The sequence below is a fragment of the Nicotiana sylvestris genome, chromosome 12 (assembly GCF_000393655.2).
Source record: "Nicotiana sylvestris chromosome 12, ASM39365v2, whole genome shotgun sequence".
Taxonomy (NCBI): Eukaryota; Viridiplantae; Streptophyta; class Magnoliopsida; order Solanales; family Solanaceae; genus Nicotiana; species Nicotiana sylvestris.
In genome coordinates this window covers 114,032,056-114,056,227 of record NC_091068.1, presented here as the reverse complement: position 1 = coordinate 114,056,227, position 24,172 = coordinate 114,032,056, and the positions used below count along the sequence as shown (strand labels likewise).

Sequence of the window (24,172 nt, the reverse complement as noted above, 5' to 3'; positions counted from 1 at the left end):
GAGATATTTTTTACTCCTTAATTAAAGAATTTTCGTTTAATTCCAGTATCTCCACTCATCCCTTACTTTCTCTCTCCTAACCCCCCATCCTCGTACCCACGTTCTTTTTACCCATACCCACGTTCTTTTTACCATTTTTCATCTTCTGAAACCACCCAATCTCCCTCTAAAATCACAGAAAATTGAAGAAACCCTTCAAACAAATTGGTTCCCCATTTTACTCTAGTTGAAGTTCATCAATGAAGAACAACAAAGCTTCTAAAAAGAGTCCTAAAAAATCAGCAGTAGCTGATATACCCTCCTTTGATTTGGGTGTTTTATCCCCAAAATCACCCAAAAAGCAAGGCAAATCTCCACATGCAATTGCAGAGACTACTCATAGTTCATCTCCCCAACAAATCAGAGCTGAGATGGGAACCAAACAAAAACACGATGTAGATGCTGGAGAAACTTCTACACCAGTCAAACAAGTCAAACGAAAAGGAAAAGAGATTTTTGTAGACGATGACTTTGTAGAAGAGGTCCCTAATCTTCGAACAGGAAAGAAAGCAAAGGTGTCTCCCAGTTCGAAAAATCTAAAAATGAAGAAACATTCAAAAAAACACCCTAAAATTGTTCAGAACCAATCATTGGCGAAGGTAAACATTTATTAGTTTCGTTTCTAATTTTTTTATTTAGTTTAGGATGGTAAAATCTGTGTTCTACGTTTTTAGACAATTGTAGATTAATTGTCTTAATTTTGAAGATTATTTGTAGTTGTGATATTTGCCTTTATAGTTTTAGATATTTTGTAGTTTTTTTGTAGTTGTACTGTTAGGTAACTTGTACTATTTGAAGCAGAATTGTAGTTATCTTTCGTTGCTGCCTTTTTGTAGAAAATGCTTTAAATTATATATATTATGTAATCAATTGTAGTTATGTTGTTAAACATGTGTTCTACGTTTTTTAGACAAGTGTAGATTAATTGTCTTAATTTTGAAGATTATTTGTAGTTGTGATGTTCTGCTTTTATAGTTTTAGATATTTTGTAGTTTTTTTGTAGTTATACTGTTAGGTAACTTGTAATATTTGAAGCAGAATTGTAGTTATCTTTTGTTGCTGCCTTTTTGTAGAAAATGTTTTAAATTGTAGATATTATGTAATCATTTGTAGTTATGTTGTAGATAAAATGTAGATAAATTTATCCTTTTTATGCATTTTATTAATGTGAATTAATTTATTATTTGTGCAGAATGAATAGTTTTTTGCCCCACATAATGTTGATTATGGGGTGCTTGGATTCCATACTTTATGTGATCCTAGCATTTCTAGTCAGATTAAAGAGTTTCTATCCTCAAATGGTTTGAATCTTTCAAAAAGACGTGTTTTGGATACTTATTGTCTCTTCCCACCATATGCATGCAAAATCAAGCCATTCATCTTCTAATGAAGTATGAATTGACCAAATCCAATGAATCATATTTTTCTGTACAGTTAAAGGGTGAAACATTAAATTTTGGATTGCGTGAGTTTGCATTAATTACCGGTCTAAGATGTGTTACCCAGGTTACTGATTTTGGTTATAATCCTACTTATGTTAGCAAAATAATGAGCAGTTATTTTCGTAACAAATTAAGAGTGGAGAAGTCTTATTTGAAACAGATAGTAACCACTACATCCTGGGTAAACGATGAGGATGCGGTGAAGTTGTGCATCCTTTATCTTTTAGAATTTTTCATTTGTCCTTCGGACAAAGATCATGTTTCTTTCGTAGATCACTTTAGGTTCTATTTGGTAGAATCTGGGCAGTATGAGTCATACCCATGGGGTATTAAATCTTTCACCCAGATGATGGAATCTGTTAGGCACAGACTAAATCCGTATTTACATTCTTATCTCATACGGGGATGCTCACTAGCATTGCAAGTATGGCTTTATGAGTGTTGCTCTACTGTCAGCACTGATCTAGCTACAAGGTGTTCTAACTCAATACCTCGCATACTAAGATGGTCAGCTACTAAGAGACAGATTTGGTTAACTGCCTTTGAAGAGAAGATGATAAAGCCTGAGTGGATAAAGGTATAGTTTCTTTTATTACGTTTATACATTTACCTTCAACATATCTACATGTATTCTACATTTTCTACCTTGATCAAACTAATTTATTTTTCCTCATTCAGTTTACCAACATAGTTGAATCTGGAGAAGAGATTGCAGTGCTGATTTTGCCCGACAAAATTGAGTACAAAGTTCAAGAAGGTGAACAAACATCTGAGGTTCCTAATGCTGATCCACGTTGGAACCCAAACAAACAGATGGAGAAGAGGATAAGGAGTCTATTGTTGAGAAGATCAGTAAATTACAAAAAGGAATTGAGCAGGTAATACATATAAACTACAATATATCTACATTTTATCTACAATATATCTACATTTCATAAACTGTCTACCAAATATCTACAAATTTGTAAATTCTTATATATATATTTATATAATTGCATATGTTTTTGCATTGTATGTTAGGACATATTATGAAGTTAACAACTTACTATATTGTAACATGTAGGTTGATAAAAAGCTTGAAGATTTTACGAAATCTATCTTTGTAGAACTTGATAGCCTTCGAGTGTTTATAAATGATTCTGTGCAGTCTGTTTTGCAAATGATAAACATTAGAAATGTGCAAAATGATGCAAAGGTAAGATCTGACTTTTATTTTTATAGCAAAACAATTTAGACAATGAAAAAATATATACAAACTAACATAAAACATTCAGTTTGCTGGCAGTTCAACAAAAACAATGACCAACAAAAAGATTTGAACAATCAGCATTTTCAGTTCAATATTGGGGAACAAGTGCAGGAAAGTACCAGCAAAATAGGTATCTACAAAATACCTACAAAATATCTACAATTTGTGTCAGTGTATAATTAACATATCTACACTTATCCACAAAATATCTACAATTTTGCTACACATATACTACACCTTTCAAGCCACCATTATCTAGTATTATTTACCATTTTTAATTATAAAATAGAACATGTTGAAGGTGCAGTTGGTCAAGAAAATCTTCCAGCACATGGTGATTTATATACACATTTTCAAGTTGCAGTTGATGAAAACAAAGCAGGTATCATACTGTCACTCAGAGATATTTTCTTGTTGTTTATAAATTTTAACATTCTTGTTAAAATTGATATGAATTGTGTTATAGTTACGGAAGATATCAATGCACAGTTCCCAATTCACGGAGTGACAGTAGCAGCTCAGCCAGAACAGGTTATTGAGGAACATGACAATGAAGGTGCAGATGCACAGTATGTGGATCTAGGTGATTCAGAAGGATCAGGAGTTTAGAAGAATAGGGTCACACTAGATGATTTTGAGTTGCCCGACAACTTATCCCAGTTGGTTATGTTTGGCGAGCCCATACAAGATGATGCAACACCTATGCATCCGGGGAGAACAAGGCATCCGGGAAAGTATGCCCGATCACCATTTATCCCTCTATACAGTTCTAGGGGCAGCAGTTCGGTTGGACCTAAAATTTTCTACCTCAAGCACCCTTTTACTACTGTTATTGGTGAAAATGTAGATCCGTATGTTTTAGAAAACTTCAACAAGTGGTTGTACCAGTCTAGCGACAAAGGTTCAAAGAGGTGTAATGCATAATTTGACACTTTCATTTCAGCATTTATCTTTTACATATCTAATTCAATCTACAATTTTTTTTGTCATTTATTTGTTGTTACAGGAGGAAGGCTCCGTTTTCCATAAAGGATAACCAAATTAAGCCTTGGTTAGACCTTGGAGTGGAAAAGGTTGATAAGAAGGAATGGTTCTTTTCGCTGGTTCACCCCGGACAAGTCCTCAATGGCTCGATAAGTATCAAGGAGTCTATTCCCAAGATATGATTTGTAGATATTTTGTCTTCTGTTTTTAGATAATATATGAAGAGGACTTGTAGTATAAAGTGTAGATATTATATAGACATGATTGTAAATGTTGTCTTTCTTGTATGTAGTGTAATTAATATTTAGGTTTCATGTCATGTATCATATTTGAAGATTATTTATAGTATAAATTCTATATGTATTTTGTGGACAGAATAGTTTTATTGATGTATTTACTGTTTGTAGTGTAATTGTAGTTATTTGTAGTTTATATAGAATATTACAAGATTAGTTGTAGTTTAAAATATAGATATAATGTAGACATGATTGTAGATGTTGTGTTACGTGTTTGCCCAGTAACTGTAGGTAAATTGTAGTTATTTTTAGATTAGGTACTTAAACTGTAGGTAAATTGTACATTTACTATAGGTAAATTGTAGGTAAATTTGTTTAAATTGTAGAGTTGTTTTTAGACATCATTGTAGATATTTTTTGTTTCTGTTTTTGTAGTTAATTGTAGTTATAATGTAGGTTTCATGTAGATTATTTGAAGTTGAGTTGATGTTTATATGCCAACTATTTTTGGGTGCAGCACATTAATGTAATAATGTATTACTTGAGGAAAAGAGGCAAGTATAGCCCCAATAACAAGACCAGGTTTACCACAACGGATTGTGTGTTCAAGACCAGGATAGAACAAATTTATGAAAAGTTCATAAATTCACCTCCACAAGAGAAGTATTCAGTTGTTAAACCCCAAGATGTTGTTGCAGAATATATTTTGGGGTATAGACTACTTGCCAATGTTGCATGGGATGAAATTGACTATGTCATCATGCCCGTCAATATTAAAGAAAAATTCCATTGGGTGTTGGTCGTTATCGACATTGCAGACATGCAACTTTATGCGTATGATTCCATGGTCTCTTCACACAACCATCATGTTGTTGAATCCTGTGTCGAAAAGTTTTCTGTTATTATCCCTTTGTATTTGTCATGCACTGGTTTCTATGGGAAACGTAAGGACATTAACTTCATGAATACAAAGGCATACATCGAGAAACCTGTTATCGACCCTCTTAACATTCAATGGATGGTTGCAGAGATTCCACAGCAAAAAGAAGGGTCACTGTAAAAGATCTATTCTCTCTTTCTATGCATTTAATTCTTTTTTTATTTCTAATTATTTGGTAAATATTTAAAAAAAATTGTGTTTCTGCAGTGATTGTGGTGTATTTGTTGCTGCATTTGCGGAGTATGTTAGCCTTGGAGATTTGTCAATTTCCGCAGAAGACCTTTCTGATATTGACCAACATCGTAGACGCTATGGAGCGCTCCTATGGGACTATGCTACAAAGAAGCAAGAAGATGGGTCAATCAGTGAAAGTGAGGTTACATGCAGACTAGCAAGGAGGAAGGGTGCACCTACATTGAATGAGAAAACAAGAGTCCAGAGAAAGAAGAAGTAGTGTCATGTCTATGTAATTTAGTTGATGCTAGTTTGTAGGAGAAGTATAGTACACAACTTTCTGAACATTTCTTTTGTGTTTTTATTGTAGCAGACATTTTGTTTTGTTAATTTCTATCCAGTTTAGTAGTTCACTTGAAAATAACTTGGTGGTTTTATCTCCAGTTATTTAATATTTACAGCACATGTTCTTCATTATCTTAAAAGTAGTTATATTGTTAGAATACAAATTATTTACAAAAAAAACTTCAAATTATCCACAATCTGGAAACACTGAATGTTGAGATTGTATATAATTTTATAGTTGAATATGTATATAATTTGTAGGGAATACCTCCAGTTGTATTTACTTTCTGTATATAACTATCATTTCAAGTTACATTAATTTTTTTTAACTTGTAGTTATATTGTAGATAATAAATATTAACTGCTATGTAAAGAATGTAAAAAATGGAGGTAGATGATTGACACAATACAGAAAAACATGTTAACAAACACAGAAACAAATTGAAGTTAACTATATTATGATCTTTCAAAACTTAAACGATTACACACAAAATTCTGTTAACTTGAACACACTAACAATTATTTTGAAATACTATTCTAACTACACGATATTTATTTATTTTTGGGTGCATTCTTGCAAGATCTTTTGTTATGCCCTTCACCTCCACAGTTGTCACATGACACCTTGTACTTCTTTGACTTTAGTTCATCATATGTTTTGTATCTTTCCTTTTGAGGTCTTCCTGGTTGCCTTTTCTCTCCCGTAGGTGGATTTACTACTTCATCAGATATATGTTGTGGCACATTCCATTCGCTTTTATCAGGAAGGGGATTTACTGGTATTTCATATGTACGCAGCAGGCTCTCCCTTGTGTAATACGGAGAGAAATAGTTTTCATAAGTTTCATTCCTGTGCCTTAGAGCTGCCAAAGCATGCAGACATGGAAGTTCATCAAGTTGGAACTGGTCACAACTACATTTCTTGCTTTCAAGACACACAATGTACCACTTCACACCATCTATCACAGTATGGATATGATCTGTTAAAGCCCTCACCTACAATTACATAACAAACAGAAAGAAAAATATTTACAATCATAAAAATAGATTATCTACAATTTATCTACAATGTATCTATAATTATATCTACAAATTATCTACAATCTACAAATTAACTACAATTTATCTACAATCTGGAAACAATGTATATTAATTAATTAATTTTCTGCACCAAATAAACAGATATTACCCTAAGTTTCTGAGATAATGTACTGGTTTTCTCCAATTCTTTGTTGAATTTGCACCCAAGGTATGTGAAAGTACCCTTTTGCCTTCAATAACTTCTCTTTTGTCCAACGTTCAAGAAGTGTCCTCATATACTCTAATAGATCAAATATTGGCAGCTCGCTTGCCTCTTTTGTTACAGCATTCAACGACTCGGTAATGTTTGATGTCATAGTCCAAGTTCTATTCACCGTTGCATGTACTCTTGGCCATCTATGATAGCCAATATTATAGAGGTATGATTTAACACGTGGGTCTATCCCTTCAATCTTCGACATCCTTTCATTAAATTCATCCAGAGTGTATGATCCTGTTGTAGCAAAGTACAATTCATTTAATTGTAGATGACCCTTCTTGAACTTTGCCCTTATATTTGTCCAAATATGCCACAAGCAAGAGTAGTGTGGCACGCCCGGATAGACAATTGATGTTGCCTTAAGGATACTCTCATTCCTATCTGAAACAACACACATTGAAGTTCTTTCACCATATGCTTGCTTGAATTGCTCAAAAAATCACTTCCACGATGCGTCGTTTTCCGAATCAACCACAGCATATGCCAAAGACAATATTGTACCTACATTATTAGTAAAAAAATAATTAACTGGCAGATTTGAAAATGCATATGAAAACACAAATACATATAAACTACAATATATATATATATATATATATATATATATACAAAATATCTACAATGTATCTACAATTTATAAACTGCCTACAAAATAACTACAATTTTACCTGCTGCATCCATTGTGCTTGCTGTCAGCATAATCCCCCTGTAGGCTGTCTTTAAGAATCTCCCATCAACCACTACTACTGGTCTACAATATTCCTAACCACTTATTGATGTACAAAGAGCAACAAATACATATAAGAAGCATTCATCTATTGTCTTCTTCAATTTAACAACTGAACCAGGATACGTCTTCTCAAGAATATAAAAATATTTTGGTAATTTGTTGTAGGAGTCAGCCGGATGACCTCTCAACAACTGTAAAGCCTTTTCCTTTGCCCTCCATGCTTGCATGTAGCTTAGGTTCACTCCGTGTTGGGACAACATGTCAGTTTGTATGTCCTTTGGTGTGTAAACTGTCTTAGGATCACAATACTTTGGAATGACCATGCTACCAACTACAACTGCAGTACATTTGCGCTGTGTGAATGTATCGTCCATTAAGGTGCATGTGTGTTGTTGGTTGAAACTCCTGATCTTGAATATTGCAGAATCATTAATTGATGTTGCCTTGAAGTGCCAATTACAGTTTTCTGCAATGCATATGAGCCAGTAGCTACAAAAAAATACATTTATAATACATGTTATCAATGTAGATTTAACAAATTGATTGTTCTAACATAAAGTAACACATTATACAATATAACTATTTTTCATCTACATATCACAAGGAAAATACTGTTTATAAAGGTCTTTTCACAATTAATATCTTCATACCTTCTGTGGCTAGATCTTTTAACCCTGAATTGGAACTTGTGCATGACAGAATAGTACCTCATTGCAGTTTCAATTGTTTGCTTGTCTTGATACACTTGTCCTTCTTCGATAACCCTTTGTGTACCTTCAGTTATTATTTCACTTTGATATTCCTCTATGACGGGAGAGGCTGGCATATCAAGTAACTGTATTGTCCCAAACGAACCTGCATGAAAATAAAGATAAACAGTGTCATATACAATTTTGTAGAATCTTTGTAGATAAATTGTAAATGAATAAAAAAATTTGTAGTCAATTTTTTTCAACATGGATTGTAGCTTAATTGTAGTATAAATGTAGTAATTTTGTTGATAAGCATGAAAACAATATTGCCTTATACATCCTAAAACTGATTTGTAGTTTATTTGTAGATAAATGTAGGAATTTTGTAGATATTATCATAAAATCAGACTTCCATAGAATTTGACACATAACAAACCTGCACTTGTGTTCTCATTTGTAATAACCAATTCCATATTGAAATCTCATACACTTATGAGTAACGGATACGATCCTAAGTTTTTATTCTCCTTTTTTGTCTCCATATACACACTAACCCCCATATTGTTCCTCATCTACAGTGGAGGACAATTCTCATTCATAATGTATTTGATTTTTACAATTTTTTCCCGAAGTATCAATCATTAATTGCTCTGCAATTGTAGAAATCAACATACTATAACTTGCATCCTCATCAAGTACAATGCCATCAACTTGAAAATCTCTAATCTGCCATAGCTATCCTAATTGCCATTAAAGTGTAGCATGATTGGAATTTTGGACATGATTGCGTCTCGTTGTTGAGGTATTGTTCAATATTTTGTCGTTTTTTCGATTTTTTGGATTAAGAAAAAAAAGACGAAGAATAGAGAATCGGCAGAATTGATTTCTACTATTTGACTTGAATTTGTTGAATATTTTGTCGCTTTTTTGATTAGTGGATTGAGGAAAAAAGTCGACAAACTGAGATTTGCAGAACTGATTTCTACAATTTGAAATTGAGCTTCTGATTTCGACAAACTGAGATTTTGATTTGTAGCGATTGTGAGAATATCGAAGAACAGAATTTGATTATAAATTGAAGATAAAGGATTTCTGTGATATGATTTAATCTGATTTACGCCAAATCTTTTTAGAAAATTCTGTTCCTGAATTTTAGCTCGACAAATTAGGAAGATTCAGCTACTATTAATTAGTATTTAATGATTGGTATAATAACTGTAGAAAAATATGAACAGAGCGGGTAAATTAAAAACTATACACATTTTTGATAATAAGGTTTCATATATGGTATAGGAAAGAAAAAATCTCATATCCTAATATGTCATTTAATTGACTGCTAAAGAGTTTCTAAAATATTTTCAGAGCACAGTGTGGCAGTATATAATTGCTTAGGGCCCATACATCTTATAAGATAGAAAAAATAAGTAGGCTCTTTAATTAATTAATGTATTATTGGATAAGAGATAATGTGTGTTTACGTTTACCCTAAGACCAAATAAGGGTGCTTGTGCTCAAAGGTTCCTTATCTCTTATTTTGGTTTTTGTCTATCACCAATATTTGTGGCAGATAAATAGGATTTCTCCACTCTTAATCAGAAGTTTGGGTTAAAGTTCTGAGTATAAAAAAAATTTAGGCAAAGAATGATTTTTTTTATTTAAAAAAAGACCTTGTACACCGTAAATCTATACTAGTTGGAGCCCCGATATGAGTATCGAATATCGGGTGAAACAAAAAATCCTCTCGATTTATTTGAAAAGAATAAATGGAACTTTCATATGATGTATTGTATGATTTGCTTATTTGAGACGTACAAGGGAAAGGGGTCCAGAGTCACTCTCGATAATATATGTCGTGGCCTGCGCGCTACTTCCCCCGCCGCTTCTTTTGGAAGATCAGTAAGCATTTACTTCATTAACATTTTAAGTTAACATTCCAAATAAATTAAATATTTATAGTGAGTAATAATTTTAAAACTCATTGTAACTTAGGCAAGTGAAAAATTATAACTTGCAAAAAAAGTTTTTCCCACTCAGAACTCCTCTGTTTGAGTTGTTTCAAAGGACGTAGATTGATAATTTCACTTGTCCTAAAAAAATACATAAAAATCTTTCGTGGGGTCCTAGAGAGAGTTTGATTAATCGATTTATTTTAGGATTCTTTATGACTTTACAAGTGGAAATATTTTCATTGCAAGATCACATAGTCCCTCTTAAACAACTTCTTAGAGGATAAAACGTCAAATATAAAATGTAATACACCTAATATTAAGTTTATATCGTCAAATACGCGATTTTATCTAGGATCTAATATCGAGTACGTAGTGCAACTCTAGTGTTCAACAACGACAATCCTAAAAATTAATCAAAATAAATAAACATGATATATTAACTCTCCCTAATTAGTGGTGGCAAATTGCATTAAAAATTGTTATCCATCCATATTATCCGCTAAGATCGATTGGATAATAAATTTTTTAAAAAATAGGTCAAATATGGATAAGATCCGTAATTATCCATTTAAAAAATGAACAATCAATGGGTTTAACTTTTACATTTTCAAAGACTCAAATGGAAATTTCTCCAAGTTTGGGAGACTAGGAATTCTTCCAAATATAACCATATTCAATAAGCATGGATAATATGAAAATCTATATTATATGCCGGTCAACCCATTTTCTATCCTATTAAATATGGGTCGGATCGGGTTGAATAAATTATTTGCTTTTGTATTATCCATATCCGACCGACCCGACCGCATGCGGCCACTATCCCTAATAATGTTCTGAGCCTCATCAAATTTGTAGCTCGATTGAAAATTGTAGTGTACAACCCTCGAGTTAAATCCCTGCAACTGCATATGTTAAACACATAAACGGGAAGTCTTGACCGCATATGATACTTGCATTTTTTTTTGCTTGAAGGCGTTGGATTTATTATTAAACAGTACAAGCTAGAGATAGTTATTACAGTGCCGGACTGATCTTAACGAAACAGCCTCAAGTAAGTCTTTGCGGAAAGTAGAGAAAATAAATAAAGGTGATTCATTCCGGAAGTGTTCGTCACACTCAGCGTTAGTATGCAAGTTACAGTGGCTCCCATACTGCGCTAGTGTGTGCACCACTTGATTTCCTTCTCGGTAGACATGCCTAACATACACTTGGCCCAGTATGTCGAGTAGGAACCTACAATCATGGAGAAAATTAGCATTAGCTTTGTTGTGGGATTTGTCGTTTAAAAGGTTCAATAATACCTGACAGTTTATTTCCATTATAATCAGAATCGATTTTTTGTGAAAGCAAGTTCCAATACTTTTAGCAGGGCAAGAATTTCTGCTTGGATGGGTGATGAGGTCATTACGTGGCATGAGAACCCATCAATCCAATGTCTGGCGGAATCTCTAATGATTCCACCTGCTCCTCTAGTGTTAGAGTTTTTTTGGTGTGCACTATCTATATTGATGGAGAAAATACAATTCCAATTGAATAGGTTTAAAATAATGTTACGACATGGATCAGGACTAAAAAAACCATTTTAATCCATTAAATAATATTTAAATTTAATCACTTGAAAAGTGAAAGCAAAAATCCCAAGAAAACGTATCTAGAAGGGCTTGAGGATTTGAAGTTACCTTTACACAGGCCGCTACTCTTTCAGAAAGCGGGAATCCGCAAGGAAGGATAGGATACAGAATCAAGACCTAAATTTGTTCGTTGGATGAAACCGAGAACCGCAAGATGTCTATCAAAGAGCGAGAGGGACGTTTCAACATTAAAAAAAATCGCCTCGTCTTTGGGAATACTTAATAACTTAAGTGGGGATAATGTATACTTCTCTTTTGAGATAAGAATGATTATATCACATAATCTTAAAAGGGGCAATTTCCTCGCGTAAAGGACTACTTTTGTATCGGCTCTCTCTCGTTAGGTAATTACCGAGGCAAAAACAACTCTCTCGGAAGTTTCTTTTTCTTTTCCTACACTTAAAAGTTTCCTTAGTTCCCTTTTTTTTTAAAAGATCTAATCCTGAAGTCAAGGCTTCTATGATGCTCGATCTTTCTTAATGAAGAGAATGACATACATAGATCTCAGGATGAGATTCTGAAAGAGTAACCGCAATAGCAGAAGAAATTCTAGAAAATTAAAGTGGCAATTCCGCGGAAGAATCAAGCGGTCTTCCCTGGCTAGGTCACGTACAATGACATCCCATATATTACAGCTATCAATAGGAGGTATATTACCTATCCATCAATAATTCTTTTTACCTTGCTAGCTAGGCTAGCACGCAATGGCTTTCTCTGATAGGGGCTTGCTTTTTTAAGCTCCGCCCAACCTATACAAGGTGTTTCTCGCTTTCTCTCAGCCACTAGTGGATTATGTAGTGGTCGGAATTCCTATGTGCTCCTCCTTGCCCCATACTTAAGAATCCAAAAGGTCACCTTTGGATGTTGTCATGATGCTTTAGTTATGAAGGTTATCACGGTCTAAGTTTATGGATGGATTCAGTCAGCTAAATTCCATCAAACTCCTCAATAAATATCAACAAGATATCGTAACCGCTTAGGCCTGATTTATTTTGTCATAAAAGAAAGTTGGTTTCATGGGTTCATTGATTAGTACACCTCCGTTGCTGGTAAGGCCGAGACCTTGGTCATCTATCTCCCGTTTGCCAGCCGATAAAATCTCTAAGATTGACTGGCCAACTAGGTTGGTTTGGCTATTCTTTTCTGTTGAAAATGAGTCAGTTGTCTGTGCGAGTCACCTTTTTCTAGGCTCCGCTGGACGACCACAAATTCCACAAGATTTTTTTTTGAAAGCCTATGATGCTCTGGAACACATACAGAAATTTACCTACCGCTGATGCCTACCAACTACTAGTAGACTTAACATACCGGAAATGACAAAGCGTAGCTCCCCTTATCACCTCCAGAGTCACAATGGATTTCGATAGTCAACTTCGATACATGTAATTTCATGAAAGAGGTTAGAGAGAAAGCTCCTCAAAGTAGGGACCCCATAAAAGAACGAGAGTGGTTGAGCGGAAGAACCGTTGAGACCGAGAGGCACCCTCCGCCGTCTCTACAATGGGAATCCATCTGCCCTAATGGAAATGAGAGGCCTTATCTCTTCACTCACTGTTTTCGACCTTGGTTTCGTAGGAGCAAGTTAGAAAGATTGAGAAATAGAACTATCTGATTTAATTTGTTCTCAATAGCCACAAGATGATCATCTCACGGTGATCCTTTTGCCGACATATGCTCTTATTACACTCTAGTCTATGAAGGATGAGGACCAACTATGTAACATCCTTAATAACCGAGAGTCTTCTAAAACTCTCTACCACAAACTAAAGAATTTGAATTACCTTGCGTCGGTATCATTTTGCTTGAGCCGGGAACTCCTGTTTACCTTGAGACAGGGAGATTCGTACTATTTGCGCTTACTTACCCATTTGCTTATTAACAAAGACAGCCATGTTCGCTTACCCTTTTTTTGCCTACCAATGATAGAGGAACGCTTACCTCAGACCCGAACCCCCTATGATTGATTCCACTTGAAGAGACTGACTTGTGCCCATAAGTACCAGACTTTGATAAAGGAATGGGGAGGCGGAGATATTTAATACTGGAATCGTATCGTAAAAAGATAATCAAAACCTGCTACTTGAAAGCACCTATTAAAGAAAAGGGACTCGATTAAATGACTCATACAAGACGCAAGGTAAATGACAGAACTATGTACTAACCGGGCCGAAGGAAGAGGTCTCATGTACAATCTCTAGCCCAAGAATTTGTCTCTCCCCTATTTCATCCCAACATAGGGGAGTCCTGCACTTGTAGATTTTTTCAAAAATTTTCTAAATCACGTATTTTTCTCCTTGTAAGACTGAGAAAAATGAATAAATATGAAATAGAAAAAAGAATCAAATTGTGTCAGCCATCGACAAAGGAATACCGAACTCTAACTGTGTGAGGCCTCGTAGCCAGGGAGAACCATATAATCGTAAGGTTATATTAGAACATCGGTTTGACCTGCATTGCCTAGCTAATGCTACCGTGGCAAGCAACCTCTCAAAGAATAGGGAGTGAATGACCCTTCTATCTAGATCGATGATTCTGTTCAGCCGAGCCAGTTATCAAAAGTCTTGCAAGCAACCTACACTAAGCTAAGCGAGCTATAAGTTAAAGTGAATCTTTTTTGGTATTTGAGAGATTGTCCTCGGGCTGAAGAGTGTCCATATGAGTTCATTGAGGTGTTTATACAGGCCTGTGGTGTTCTTTTATATTATGTCGAGAGTTCGGATTGCTCCACCTAAGTAGAACAAAAATAAGGAATAGGAAAAGAAAAGGGGGATCTATTGTAAAGCCTAGAAAGGCGAAAACAGAAAATCACTTATACCGAGTTCCCCAACAACAGCTTAGCTTAGTAGCAACACTCTTTCTATTGGCGTGGGCGGCGTGGTACTGCCCTTCATGTGAGTTCGTCTACCGGAACCCTCATTTTCACTACTATTTCGACTTTCACCCACTAGGATAGATTGCCAAAGAGGAGTAATCATCCACTTTGGGGGAACGTATCTGCTTCTTAGGATGGCGCCTGTCTTCCAACTAGGACTATCGCCTTGTTATATAGTAGAAAAAGAGTTTCACTTCTAAATCCAAAGGGAGATAGAACCTAATAAGAATGAAGAAAAGTCATAACGAGGAAGACTACTATCCATATGGCGGCAACAGTGCCTATCTTCTTTCTATAAGAAAGCTCCCTCCGACAGTCCAGTCCCTGGACGGCCTCGGTTCTTGAGCATGTTGGGGGATTAGACGTCAGTTGAAAGAGCTGTTCAAAGCTTGACGAACAAGCAAAAAAAGCTTATCTATTCTGTTTTCTTAGTTTAGCGAAACGTTTTTCCCTTACTAGTCAAGTGTTAATGTAAGACGCTATTCGATGAAGAAAACGAACGTCTTCTCTTTCCCTTATCAAGCAAGTCACACCTAATTGCCCTTGATTCCATCTTGATAACTGGGCTAAATGTCTCATCATAGTTTATACCATATTGCTGGTTGTAGCTTTTGGCTACCACACGAGCCTTGTAGCGATCAATAGTCCCATCAAACTTTGACTTTCTCTTGTAAAACCACTTGCGAGCCGATAAACAAATTTTGAAACCAAAATTTAGTAGAAAAATGGGATGAAGCCCGCTAGAAAGCTTTTGACAAAATAAAGGACTCCATTCTAGTGCCTACAACGTCCTATGTATATTATCAAATAGAAGAGTCAAATATAAGAAATGCAGTAATCCTACCCATTGTGAGAGGCATCTTCTACTTTGTAATTGAAGGGTTCCAAACCTCGGTTCGTCGCTCAGTCCCTTGCTTATTTCCTCATCTTTTCCTTTTTGACTCTTTATACCAATGTGATTTAATTCCAGGTGCATATTTTAATTACGTCTTCCATGATTATTAGATCCAGAGGTAGCACCAGTCCATCAATAGCAGCATGGCACCAATAAAAGAGAAAGTTTTCACATGAGCTCATCATCTGATGCAAAACGTATATGAGAGGGAGAAGTGGGGATTGATAGATTTCAAGAACCAGGAGTGCATCTACAGAATAAAGAGAGCACGCACCAAGTATGGTGCCCCAGTAGATGCACAGATCGAGTGAGTTTACACCGATCCCGATCCAGATGTGCCAAAAATTGAGGACTATGAGGGTACGATGCCCTTGTACTTTGTTTGTTGCACATGGCCTAATGTACACTTGCCCCCTTTTTCTCACTAAATATATTTTTTTTATGCTACCGAAAGATGAAAAGGGTAACCGACTCATTTCTTCCCTATGGAGGATGAATCAAGGCCTGGAGTTGGTTCATTTGTAGAGGTTTTGTAGTGGGGGTGTCCGTTTTATTGGGATTTTTGTTGTTATGAAATGTTTGAAGTTATGGGTTGTTAGGCAAAGGTATTCCATTGCATGCAAAATAATTTTTGTGCTATCAATTAGTGTTGAGCAGTTATTAAAGATGTTATGGTTCTGGTATAGCCAAATATGCCAAAGGATAATTGGTGTGATGATGGCCAATGGGATTGATGAGTTATTTGGGAGAATGATGTTCTTAATTGAGGTACAAATATCCTTTATCCATTCTAGTTGGTTTGAGTGTTGGGTTTATATATTTAGCTCTTCCCATATTGAAGTGTTCCTAGGATAGTAAAAGAATATGTGGTTTATGTTTTCCTCTGTTCTACAATGTTTGCAAGAGTTGTATTCAATTATTTTCCTTTGGCTTAGGACAACTGTAGTAGGCGGTCTTTGGTGTGTTAGTAACCATAGGAAGGTTTTGTGTTTGTTGTGGCAATGTGCTTTCCATATCCAGAAGTGGCTGAAGGCTTCATAATTTTGAGGTGCCTCTATTAGCTTAACAAAGAGATTGTAGACTGAAGTTCCCATCTTCCGTTTCTTTCCAGAAGAATAAATTATTTAAATTCTCAGAGAACGGAATGTATGGTTGTGTTACAATGTCGGAAAGCGTATTTGGTAGGCCGTATAATAGGTCTTGTAGGTACCAATTTTTATTATTAATAAGGCAAGCTACATTTTTATTTGTATCTTCCTTGTAAGTGGTCCCTTAATTAGTTCCCTTAATGAGTGATTGCCAATGACCCATCTATTATCCCAAATTCGTATTTTGGTCCCAGTTTCAATATTTCATGTGATGCCTTTGGAGAAGAAAGAATAGGTTTTGGTTGTGCTTTTCCAAATGTAGGAGTCATATGCTCTGTAAATCATGGGGTCCCTTTTTTGGGTGCTAATATTTTTGCCCTTAAGGATTTTTGCCCAAAGAGTATTTGGGTTTGTGGGTATCTCCATAATAGATTTGATAGGAGTGCGATATTTTTCTCTGTTGCTTTGTACAACCCTAAGCCTCCCTCTTTTTAGAGGATGCAACCTTATTCCAATTGATGTGATGAACTTTCCTCTGGTCCATTGTAAAACCCCATAGGAAGTTTCTTTGGATGCGATCAATATTTTTCCCAGTATTTGCTGTAAGGAGGTTTATTTGCATAAAATGGGTGCTAGCAGAATTGATTTATAAGAGTTAATCTTCAAGATAAAGTGAGTAGTTTTGCTTTCCATCCTTTTAGTCGACTATTCATCATGTCAAGTATGAACTGATAGTCCGAACTTTTTGGTTATAAGTTTGTAATCGGAAATCCCAATTGTGTTCCCATATTATTTTTTATTTTTACGTTAAGAGTGTTTGACAGTGATGTTTGGTCCGTAGCTGATACATTAGAGGAAAAGATAATTTTGAATTTGGAGAAATTTATTGTCTATCCTGATTAGTGGGAAATAAAGTTGAATATGTTTATGATAGAAGTTACGCTATTAATGTTTGCCTCAGCCAACAGAATAAGGTCGTTTGTAAAAAGGAGGTGTGATATGAATGGGCCATTATGGCTTATTTTAATGGGCTTTCAGTTCAAAACATCTACTTCATGATCAATGTAACGTGTTAGGGGTTGTGTAGAGATGATGAAAAGATCTGGTGAAAGCGGGTCTCCTTGACGGATGCCTCTTGATAGTTTAAAGAAATTTGTAGGTTTTCCATTTGCAATGATTGAAGTTGTAGTGGTAGATTTGCAATTCATAATAAGCGTTATTAGGTCCTCTAGAAAGTTTAAAGCTATTAGTGAGCTCCTAACGGATGACCATTCAAGTCTGTCAAAGGACTTTTTAAGATCAATTTTCAGCACATCTTCCCAGACCTACCCGTATAACTCTTGAATGAGTGAGTTGCTTCTTGGACAATTATTGCATTATCAATTGCTCTCCTTCCCAAAATAAAGATACTTTGATTAGGACTGATAATATTATTGAGGAAAAGACGAATACGATTTACAAAATTTTTTGTTATAGTTTTATAGATTGTGTTACAAAAGGCTGATGGGCCTGTATTGGAAGATATTCTGAGGGTGTTTCACCTTGAGAATAAGAGTTACGTAGGTCTTATTAATTTCAGTTATAACTGTTCGGGTAGAAAATGCTTGAATACATGTGTGTGTGATAGCTGAGTTTGTGTCGGCCCAGTATTTCTGAAAGAAAATTGGGTGTATGTCATCCGGACCCGGTGCCTTAAGAAGTTTAAACGATTTTATAGCTGTATTAATTTTAGTTATTGAGAGTGGTCTAATGAGAGCTTCTTTATCATGTTCTGTGAGGATGTTTAGCAGGTTTGGGTTAGGTAGTAGGGTATATTTGCATGATTGAAGTTCAGTTGTGTAGTTATTTGAGAAATGTTTTATTATATTATCATGAATTCCCTTGGGGTCAAAAATTCAATTACCGACTGTTTCATTGAGTCCTAGTATCCTATTTTTCATGTTCCTCTAGATAGCGAAAATATGGAAGAATTTTGTGTTGGCATCCCCGTCATTTATCCATTGAACTCTAGATTTTAATTTTCAGAAATCTTCTTTGTTCTAGAGAATTAAGTTATATTCGTGAATAAGGTTATTTTCTAGATTAATGTGGAAGTTGCTTTTATGTAGTGGGTCCATGTTTTGGAGTCCCATAATGCGTGCAAGGAGGTTCCTTTTAAAAATATATATATTACCAAATGTGGTCCTGTTCCATTCTTCCACATGTTTTGTGAAGGAAAAAATGGCATGAATATAATTTGGATTATTATTCCAGTGATGTTTAACTATGTTTGAAAAAAGTGGGTAACAGATTCACATTGTTTCAAAGCAAAAAACATGCGCCGGTTTACTAATATTTTTTGACAGATTTAGCCAATTGGCAGTGGTCCGAGTGGGTATATGCCATGTGTGCGATAATAGCGTTAGGGAACATTTTCACCCAGTCCGAGTTTCCCAAGAATCTATCCAGCCGCTCAAAAATTTACTGATGTCATTTCTTCCTTTTATTTGTCCATGTGAAACTTGGTCCCACAAAACTCAAGTCAGTCATATCAATAGCATCAAAACAATTTAGAAAGGCAGTACTTCTACTACTGCTTATAGGCCTACCTCCAAACTTTTTGGAAGATGCTATGACTTTATTAAAGTCACCACATAATAGTCACAAGAATGTGTTATTTTTAGCATCTATTTACAAATATTCCAAAGAGTTTTCCTATTTGCTAATAAAGTGCTGGCATAAATTAGAGAGAGTAGCCAAAGTTTTGAAGTTCTACTAACGTGTACATTTGTATGGATTTCCTTATCAGTAACTGCCACTGGATCCATCTCTGGCTCCTCATGCTTCCACATTAGGACAACATCACCAGAGTAGCCATTTTTTGCTAATTTCAAATAAGTCTGTACAAACAATAAATTCTATGAGCCCGTAATGGCTCTGCATGTGCTTTTCGGTGAGTCATATGATGGATGGATTGTTCCAGTCCACAATGTCTTTGAAATTGCACCTGAATTCCTGATTGTTGTAGCCCGTGTAGTTCCAAATGAGAATCTTCATTTTGGGTTCATTGGTTATACGTGAGCTCCCACCCGGGGCCAGTGACATGCGCAAGGGCGCAACTAGTGGGTGATCGAGAAGGGGTAGGTGCGGATGTTCACTGCTATTAGAAGCACATTTTTTGGAACTGTGATGAAGTATCATTTTTCTCTTTTCGTGGAGTGTGGTCGACAGTGATTCCCGCATTGTGATGTGTTGCAGCATTTGATCTAGGATACTTGGTGCCTGCACTTCTGGGTTCATTAGGATGATTATGTATGCCTCCGGATTCAAAGGGGACAATGACTCCACTGGAAGTGGCTCGAGCTCTATGTCTAGGTTTTCCCGCAACGTGTTTTCCTCCATTTCTGGTGAAGAGAGCAACCAGGTGTTTGGTGGGGGTGTATGAACTTGTTGTTTCTCCTGGATTTACTAGGTCTCTTGTATCTGCACTGGTAGTTGCTACACTGGAGGTTGCTGGTAGTGGCCTTGAAAAAGTGGCGGGTGTTGGGTGGCTGTGGTCAGGTGCTACTTCTAGGTTTTGCGTCATTTCCATTCTTACTTCTGTGTAAGGTCTCCAGTCCTGTAGCTGGTCGATGAGATCATGTGTGTTGTCCAAGAGGAACTAGGCATGTTTTAATAGTCCCACTACATCCAACCATGGGGTTGGTGGTGGGTGTTGCATGACTAAGATCTGTGGTACTATTAGAACTGGCACTGGAATAACTATTGTTTGGACAAAGTAATTATTTTTTTGTGTGTGATTGTGGTGGCATGGAAAATGGTGGTTGTTTTCTCTGATATGGCATGGGTGATGGTGGCATCGGTGGTTATGGTAGTTGGGGCGGTGGTGAAAATGGCGATACATTTTGAGTAGGGTGGAGAGTGGAGAGAGTGTCTTTGGACGGGATTGTGGAAGGTGAGATAATGGGGCTGACCGGATGGTGTGGTATGTTGGGGTTTCATTTTGTGTGAGGGGGGGGGGGTGATAGATGTGGAGTGATGAAGGGTGTGATGATGTGGTTTGACAGTGGCATTAGTAGGGTGGGTGGTAGGGATGGAGTAGGTTTCATAATTAGAAATGATTTCATATAGTGTCAGTTTCTTAGGAGTAGTATTTCTGATATTTTCGTTAATTTCCGCACTGTGTGTAGTATTATTTTTTCTAATTTTAGAAGTCTGTTCCTGTTCTCGAGAACTTGTAAGTGCTCCTATTATGTGTCTATTTTGGGTGTTGTTGTCAGTGATTTTGTGGGCTCAACAGTGTAATTTGTTGTAAAAGCATATTTTGTTTGTAATACGGTTGGTGGGAATGTTGTTGTTGTGGCTGAAAATAGAAAGGGGCGGGTTTTTTGTTTTTGTTGATGTAAGCTTGTGATGCCGTTGATGATGGGGTTGAAGTGTGAGGTTTGGAGTTTTCCTTTTTTGGCAGTTTGTTTTCTAAATCTAGTTGACTTAGGATAGAGAATTGGTTTTCTTTGTACATAACTAGTTGACCCTTTAGAGGTGGTAGAGGTGTGAATAGGGAATTGTTTATTGGTCCCTAAGTTTGGGGTAGAAGTAGGTGTGTATAGCCTACAAGTTATTGAATTAGGGGTCATCATTTCTTTTCCTATTTCTTTTTGTTTTCATTTATGAATATTATTTTCGACAAGAGTTTTGTTTTGATTTTTCCTCTCCTGTTTTTCTTCTTTTTCATTGTTTTTTGATATTATTGCTTCTTTTTTTTCCGATTTTTTTTCAGTAGTTGCTTTTTCTAAATTTTTTGAATTTTGAGTTGTAGTGGTGTAACATTTGTTTGAGTAGGAAACGGTATTCCACTGTTCATTGGCCGTGTCTGATGTAGAGTTGTCCTTTATCTTTATAGATGTTGTGTTCTTGGCCGAACTCCTAGGCATCTGCAAATTGTGTATAATGGATTGGTATCTTCGTAGTGGATATCATGTAGATATTTCCCAATCATGAAATTTCTTGGTAGTGATTTTCTTAGGGGTGCAAGGATACACAAGCGTGCATAACTTCCTCTAGTCACGTTCCTAGTGCAGTTGTCGATCTTCAAAACGTCCCCAATCATCTGGCCAATCTTTTTCAGAATTTCAAAATCATAGTACTCTGTAGGTAATTCCTGTAGTTGTATTCATATTGTGGAAAAGTTAATGTGATTTTTATTGGGGTTGAATTTTGGAGTCTATTTCCTAACACTAAGGTATTGTGAGCTAATAAACCAAGGTCCGTTATTATGGACTTTTTGGTATTGGTCAAGTGATTGGAAACGTAAAAGGTATTAGTTGTTACCTAGATCAATTAGGTTGATGGTTTCGGGTGGGTTCCAATTTTTTTTTGATTTTGGTGCGTAGTAAATTGTTGTCATGACCAAAATCCAATAAAGGTCGTAATGGCGCCGACACTACTGTCAGGCAAGACAACACCAAGGAGTTAATTAAATTCTCATTTTAGTATTTTTGAAACCATTTCTTTTCCTTATAATGATATCTTTAACAGATTTACATACTGAATAATCCCATAGTCATCCCAGAACCCGGTGTCACAAGTGCATGAGCATCAACTAAGAATTATACAACATATGTTCGGAATACAAATGGGACAGAAAAGAAAATACAATACTCTGAAGGAGACTCTGCTGATTACGGGTCATTTTAAGAGATGCAACTCACCTAAGTCTCCGTATCAACCATGCCGCTGTGCCCAACGAGGCCACTAGATATATGTGTGCCTATGCAAAAAAAATGCACAGCAAAAATAGTATGAGTATGACAATAACGCGTACCCAGTAAGTATCCAGTCTAACATCGAGAAGTAGTGACGAGAGGTCGACTTCGACACTTACTAGTAGTCCAATAATAAAATATCAATAGTGTGAAAAATCGTGGATTTTATAAGTCGGCTGCAATTTCATTAATCATGAAGTAGGTAAACATATCTTTTGTTAATAGAAATCTACAAACTTATTTTCATCTTTTAACAATTTACTTCCCCGGCCAATGAGGCCACATCAATTATCAAAAATTCCAAAAGAACAATCAAGAAAGTCATGCGTAAATCATGTTGAGGTCGTACGGCCCGATCCAACATAATATTTAAACTGTGTACTGCCAAAGGGTAGAATGGCGCGAACCATAGATGCATCTATTACCCTGCTCGCGAATCATACATGCGACGCGGTCAAATATAAATAAAAGAATTACCTCGCTCGCAAATCATACATGCGACGCAGGTACACATAGATACACACACTCAAACAGTCAATCAAGACTTCATCAGGGAAGCAATTTCTCAGGAAATGACAACTTCTCTTTTAACAGCCAAGAAAGTGATGTTTAGCCCTTTTGAAATTTATTTACCAAGTTCGATATGATTTAAGCCTTTTAAATTATCAATAAAGTTGCAAGTACGGCAAGTAAAGCATGCTTTTGTGTCCTAGACTACCCAGACTTAAGCATAATAGTAGCTACGCATGGACTCTTGTCACCTCGTGCATAAGTAGCCCCCACAAATAGAAGCACATATTCAATTATTTCACTTATGGAAAAAATTCCCTCTTACAAGGTTAGAAAGGAGACTTACCTCACTCCAAAGTTCTATAACCGGCTCCCAAGCCATTCAATCAACTCAAATCAATGCTCAACGCTCCCAAGACTCATGCTTGGTGATGAAAATGGCACTCCCAAGTTGCTCCAAAAATCGGCTCCCATGAAAGATTTTAGATGAAATGAGCCAAAACCCGTCTTTTAAACAAACCCACTGCCTAGCGATTCTTCGCACCTGCAGTCACTTGACCGCTTCTGCAGTTCTGCAGGTGCGGACAAAACACCGCTTCTGCGGTCCAGGGCTTCCAGCCCATTTCTGCTTTTGCGCCTTCTCTTCCGCAGGTGCAGTCTCGCTTGCGGCGAGATGAACGCATCTGCGGTCCCAGCACTCCCAGCCAAAATCGCATCTGCGACCCTCATGGCCGCTTCTATGGCTCCGCACCTGCGGCCAAAACCTCGTAGGTGCGGTTATACCAGATGACAGTAGACCTCAACTTTTCTTCCAAGTTCAACTCGATCCGTTTACCATCCGAATTCCACCCGAGGCCCTCGGGACCTTAACCAATTATACTAAAACGTCCCAAAATACATCACGAACTTAGTCGAGCCTTCAAATTATATCAAACAATATCGAAATCACGAATCACAACCCAATTCAAGCTTAATGAACTTTAGAACTTCAAACTTCAGCATTCGATGCCGAAACCTATCAAATCACGTCTGATTGACCTTGAATTTTGCACACAAGTCATATTCGACATTACGGACCTACTCCAACTTCTGAAATCAGAATCCGACCCCGATATCAAAAATTCCACTTTCGGTCAAACTTCTCAAAAACCTTCAAATTTCTAACTTTAGCCAAATGATTCCAAAATGACCTACGGACCTCCGAATCCACTTCCGGACGCGCCCCTAATATCAAAATCACCATATAGAGTTATTCCCAGACTCGGAATCCCAAACCGACATCGATAACACTAAAATGCACTTCAACCCAAACTTATGAAATTTTTTCCAAAATGCTAACTTACACAATAGGC

General features: G+C 36.3%; 2 protein-coding genes across 2 annotated transcripts; one reads left to right on the top strand and one right to left on the bottom strand.

The window, feature by feature from the left end:
• The first annotated feature begins 239 nt into the window (after positions 1-239).
• LOC138883569 (uncharacterized) lies at positions 240-5,344 on the top strand. Its single transcript, XM_070164264.1, has 10 exons — positions 240-638; positions 1,474-2,058; positions 2,160-2,333; positions 2,545-2,676; positions 2,767-2,860; positions 3,020-3,112; positions 3,197-3,299; positions 3,737-3,833; positions 4,468-5,006; positions 5,098-5,344. Exons 1-10 carry the CDS (start codon positions 240-242, stop codon positions 5,342-5,344), a joined length of 2,463 nt encoding a protein of 820 aa, XP_070020365.1.
• A 617-nt stretch (positions 5,345-5,961) lies between these two features.
• Positions 5,962-7,390, bottom strand: LOC138883568 (uncharacterized). Its single transcript, XM_070164263.1, has 3 exons — positions 7,378-7,390; positions 6,654-6,943; positions 5,962-6,405 (listed from the first exon to the last, which is right to left on the bottom strand). Exons 1-3 carry the CDS (start codon positions 7,388-7,390, stop codon positions 5,962-5,964), a joined length of 747 nt encoding a protein of 248 aa, XP_070020364.1.
• Between the last annotated feature and the right edge of the window lie 16,782 nt (positions 7,391-24,172).

Coding starts and splice junctions, on each gene's coding strand:
- LOC138883568 (XM_070164263.1), bottom strand. Junction 6,406..6,653: donor GGTACTTTCACATACCTTGG/GTGCAAATTCAA, acceptor ATGTAATTGTAG/GTGAGGGCTTTAACAGATCA.
- LOC138883569 (XM_070164264.1), top strand. CDS start 240: ATGAAGAACAACAAAGCTTCTAAAAAGAGTCCTAAAAAATCAGCAGTA. Junction 2,677..2,766: donor ATGTGCAAAATGATGCAAAG/GTAAGATCTGAC, acceptor GTTTGCTGGCAG/TTCAACAAAAACAATGACCA. Junction 5,007..5,097: donor CAGCAAAAAGAAGGGTCACT/GTAAAAGATCTA, acceptor GTGTTTCTGCAG/TGATTGTGGTGTATTTGTTG.